Genomic DNA, 5,000 nt, shown 5'->3' on the forward strand with positions numbered 1-5,000 from the left:
GTGTGTGTGTGTGTATGTGTGTTTGTGTGTTGGTTTGTGTGTATGTATGAAAAACTACATAAGGTTCTGCATATCATTGAAAACGAGTGCACAAGTTCGTCCTATTCATTTATTTATATGTATGTGCGCGTGCGTCTGTCTACGTATGTTTTTGTGCGTGGGCAATGCCTGCATGCACCAGAGACACAATGCATCTCTGCTTGTGTTGGCACTGCCTCTCAGAGCCCATTAATTCATGGGCTTTTCTCCAACAAAAGCCAACGAGCGAGCAAGCAACAGCCGACGCTCATGACAAAGTCAACACCACTGGCGGATCCATTATCATCAGGCAAGAATGGGTGCATTCCCGTATGCGACCTTGCGTCCTCCACTTGTGTTTGTGGCCTCACGTTTTGCTGAAGCTCTGCCTCCGTGGAGAAAACAATTAAGTTTCCCTGCTGTCAGCCTTGCCACAACATTTTTTTTTTTTTTTGGGGGGGGCGATTGTAAACGACTTTACAATTGAGCTTTTGAGAGATATTGAAATATAATGCTCTTGTCAGTGATGTCATCACGACGTACATATTATTTCCTGGTACGAGGCCACAAGCACAAGTGGAGGACGCAAGGTCGCATATTGGAACGCTTCCCAATGTGTCTCACAGACCAGTGAGGCAGCCCCCCTCCTCACACGGTCGTCCATACTGATTATTTAAGTCACTCTCCGCCATCGCTCTCCATCACCCGGGTAAGAGGCAGGAGCAGACGGGTCCTTGGGAAGCTGGACCATAAGGGATGTATGAATTAGTAAAGCCTCTTGCTCTGACGGGAACACGCTGTGATTTTAATCCATGTTACCCTAAACACAAATTTGTCATTCGCAAGCAGCTGCTGCACCGTGCCATATTTTGCCATTAAATTGCCTCGCACTAGGGAAGACTTCTCCCCTTTGCATGCACACTTGCACGGTAGTAGTGAGTGATGGCACCGTATGGTGCCCTAGAAAAAAAAAGCATCTGCTCTGCCAAAGGAAGAGGCGAAAGCAAGGGAGGGTGTAAGAGAAGAGGGGGAAAAAAGGCGAGAGAGAGACCCAGAGAGAGAGAGAGAGAGAGACAGAGAGAGAGAGAGAGAGAGAGAGAGAGAGAGAGAGAGACCCAGAGAGATAGAGAGAGAGTGACCCAGAGAGATAGAGAGAGAGAGAGAGAGAGAGAGAGAGAGAGAGAGAGATGTAACAAGCATCACAGAACGCGTCAGAGAAAGAGGCCGGCGTCCAACTCACCTCCACCAGCTTGTTGGCGTGCTCGCGGAACACCTGCGCGTACTCCTTCACCTCCTTCTCATTGCCGCTCTTGGCTGCCTCGATGAGCACCAGCAGGGGGACATTGGTCTCCAGGAAGGAGTCAGAGATGTGGTCCATAACCGCCTTCCTCAGCTGCAAAAGGGGAAAGATGCACACACACACACACACAGAGGGGTGAAAAAAGTGGTGAGGGGACATATTGTTTTTTTTTTCCTTCTTTTTTTTTCAGGGGGGTGGGTGGATTGCGCTCAGTGTGAGGCCTATGCTAAAAAACCTGCGACCTGTCATCTCGCTTTAGTGTTTTATGGACCTAATGTATTTGTTTATGGAGCCGCGTCCTGCCAAACTGGCAAGGGACAGGGGGTCCCGCTCCGCTAAAAGGACCCATGGTGATCCTTAGATGTTCTCAGTTATTGGGCCCGCTCAGGCCGAGCCAAGAAGAAGAGATGAGCACCACAGGAGCCGACAAAAACGTGCTCAGATCTAAACAAGCTTGCTGCTTGGGATGGCTTTAGACTCGTACCTGCCGATAGCACCGTTTGACTGGGGTGATGCTTTTCAGTGAAAGGGAACATTACGGAACAAAATAACTGCTTAAAAGGGACTTCACCTAGTCGGTGTTGTCACTGCTTATAATCACCTGCAAAACAAAACAATGACAGTGACAACAACAACAAAAAAAATGCTCTGGCACATCCTCAGAGCCGCAAAAAAAACGGGAGAAGGGAAGAGGCATCGGGACCAACAGGCTTGGCAAGGACAAACATTCCTAAGCAGCAATAATTATATGTCAATCAGGTGCACACATACCTCCAACCAATTGAAAAACAAAGTGTCAGCCAGCAGTGGAAGCTGCAAGTAATGATGAATTATGGCTGTTAAGGCCGGTTCATCCATCACTGGCTTAAAATGGAAACTGCAGTGGCCGAGGCTGAGTACATGACCAGCCTGTGAAAGCGGAGGAGTCTGGATTCCAGAGCTTTCCGTGTCCCCAGCTATTTGAAAAAGGGGGGGGGGGGGTCGCGTTGAGACAGGGCTCTTTAGAGAAAGGGGAAAGGAAGTGAGGAAGGATTACGACTCGTTTTCAATCAATGTGTGATGCTCAGTCAAGCTGCTGGCAACCTGAGCATGAAATTCTGAAAACAGAGAGCTCTCACAGGTAATGGCCCGTCTCCCTCGAGCTGATAATTTAATTGAAATGTTTTAATGAACCTTAGCTTTTGGAGCCAAGCGCCAATGACGGAGATTCTGCTCATGGAACTTTTTGGTTTACTTGGGTAGCTGCAAACTGAAAGCTTTTTGAAGCAGCCACTCAAGCGCTAGTTTGATCATGTTTATTTGTGGGGTTTTTTGCATTAGGGTAACATTCAAATGCCTTATTTTTTGCATTATTCACATTCCTATATCTGCGCTTGCATTATTTGCAATCACACGTGTGAATTTTGCTCACATTTCTGTGACCCAAAACAAGCTTGTATTATAACCACCTGCACTGAGAAGCGGAGAAGTTTAAAATACGTATGTCACACTGCACGAATGACTTGATACCTCACTGACTCTGCTGGCATCAGTCTGCATAGCTCACAGTAAGTGCACATAAGAATGATGTAATCAATCCATGCATGGTATTCTATGGCTTTACAGCTATATGGCAATATACAATGTATAGGATCCTGGTTATTTACAACCTAGCACACAGTGTTATGACCATGTTATTTCTCATGCATGGCTTTCCTGAGAAATAATGAAACAATATTACAAATCCTTTTTTTGTCTGTGGAGAGAAGTGTTCTGACTTAAATTGCTCTGAGGGACTCAAGAAGATTGATGTCTTGTGAAGAACCTCCTCTTGTACTTGTCTCTTACTGTCTCTCATTTCTTTTGTTCATCGGTGTCGAGAGCTGGCATGCATCTCCTTCAACCCAGAGAAGCTGGAAGGTTAGCAGTGACATCCCGATGCACATAAAAGTGGCACGCTTATCTAATGACAGCTCCGAAGGCCTCCTTTGATACCACTAACGATAATAAAAGTGTTGTTTTTTTTTAGTTTTTAAAAAAAAAAGGCTTTTAGAGTTTGAAATTGTATTTTGGAAATGTGCGATGCAATTGGCGAAGGTGTGAAAGGTGACTGTGGCTTGTTTCAGGCTTTAATTAAATTCAATCAGGACTAAACTTGTTAATGAGACCTTCAAACCCTCCAAAATTTGCATGCCCTGCTCTCTCATCTACTGATCAGCTGAGAGAGAACCCAAGGAGGAAGGCACACACACACACACACACACACACACGCACATGCACACGCACACGCACACGCACACGCACACGCACACGCACACGCACACGCACACGCACACACACACACACACACACACACAATTATAAAATTTCATGCAGCACCGGAAATTTAATTATGAGGCTGAAAACCTTACAGGCCTCGTGCTACCTGTTTCCCACTGGAATGTTTTCCCTTTGATTCTGAGCAGATAACTGCCGCAGAAGATGAGAGTTTCTTATGGAAACGTCAAGAGCAATCGCATGATAAATGGATAACTTGTCTCAGAGCAAAGAGGGAAGACAGTCTGGGGCGAATCAAAGTTAATAAATAACACCTACATTTGATGCGCAAGATGAATCTAATGTGACAACACATATAAGCCTCCAGACGGTAAAAATGTGCACCTTCACATTTGCATCATATCTAAAGATCCAGCCTGAACTGTGGTTCATCCCACCCACACAGTCTCTCTTCTGGTAGATGATATTTACACCCCTCTCAATGTGACTTAAATCAGGATTAGGGAGATGGTTTTCATTCAATACCGCTACATTTGGCAGTGCAATTAGTTAATGGGCTGATGGCAGGAATCGACGATCATAGCAGTAATTTTCATGAGCCAAAAGGCATAGGTTTCACACAGTACGGCATCTATTATTTCTAAGCAATGTTATACTCAGTGAGCATAGTTTTCAGTGAGCATAGTTTGTTTGGGTGTCACACCAGAATAAATAAAGTGACTTTCACTCTGTATGAGAATGTTTCCCTCTATCCTGTCTATATGCGTGGCTACAGTGAAGCAGCCATTTTGGCAGCCATTGCTGAAAACAACCATCAAGGTTTATTTTTAGACAGCCCTGGGTAATGGGGAGAGGGGGCCTTTCCCCAGAAATCTATGATCTGTGACTGCACCTGGTCCAGACAGAGAGAGTGTGTGTGTGTGTGTGTGTGTGTGTGTGTGTGTGTGTGTGTGTGTGTGTGTGTGTGTGTGCGTGCGTGCGTGCGTGCGTCCGTGCGTGCGTGCGTGCGTGCTGGATGTGCGCGTGTGCGTGCGTGTTTGTGTTTGTGTGTGCATTGTGTCCGCACTGGGGCCATCATTTAGGATGGCGGCCTACATGATAAACATCACTGCCTTCCCTGATTACCCTAATCACCCACTGACTGACTGTAATGTTGTGCTGCAATGCAGGGCCTTGGTAGCGCAGGAGGAGAGAGAGATCCATAGCTGGACTCTTCGAGGTCTACAGATAAACGTCTCCGAACTGAGTAATGTTTGCCAACTTAAGGGGCTCAAGGGCTTCTTCTCCTCCCGCAAAGACAAAAACAGATGTTGGGTATATAACGACCCGGCTAATGCCGCCGCCGCCGCCGACAACACAACTGCACACAGCTATCTCTGATGTGATGAACGGTTCCCGAAAAGAAACAGTTTGGGCTGATGAAGGA

General features: G+C 46.3%; 1 protein-coding gene across 1 annotated transcript in view; it reads right to left on the reverse strand.

Annotated features, from left to right (window-relative positions):
- The window catches only part of ctnna2 (catenin (cadherin-associated protein), alpha 2), a 501,378-nt gene that overhangs the window by 86,982 nt on the left and 409,396 nt on the right, over positions 1-5,000 (reverse strand). Inside the window, exon 9 of the mRNA XM_063220285.1 lies at positions 1,259-1,411. Coding sequence (XP_063076355.1) covers positions 1,259-1,411 — 153 coding nt within the window. The remainder of the gene's footprint in view (positions 1-1,258; positions 1,412-5,000) is intronic.

The sequence above is a fragment of the Engraulis encrasicolus genome, chromosome 16 (assembly GCF_034702125.1).
Source record: "Engraulis encrasicolus isolate BLACKSEA-1 chromosome 16, IST_EnEncr_1.0, whole genome shotgun sequence".
Lineage (NCBI taxonomy): Eukaryota > Metazoa > Chordata > Actinopteri > Clupeiformes > Engraulidae > Engraulis > Engraulis encrasicolus.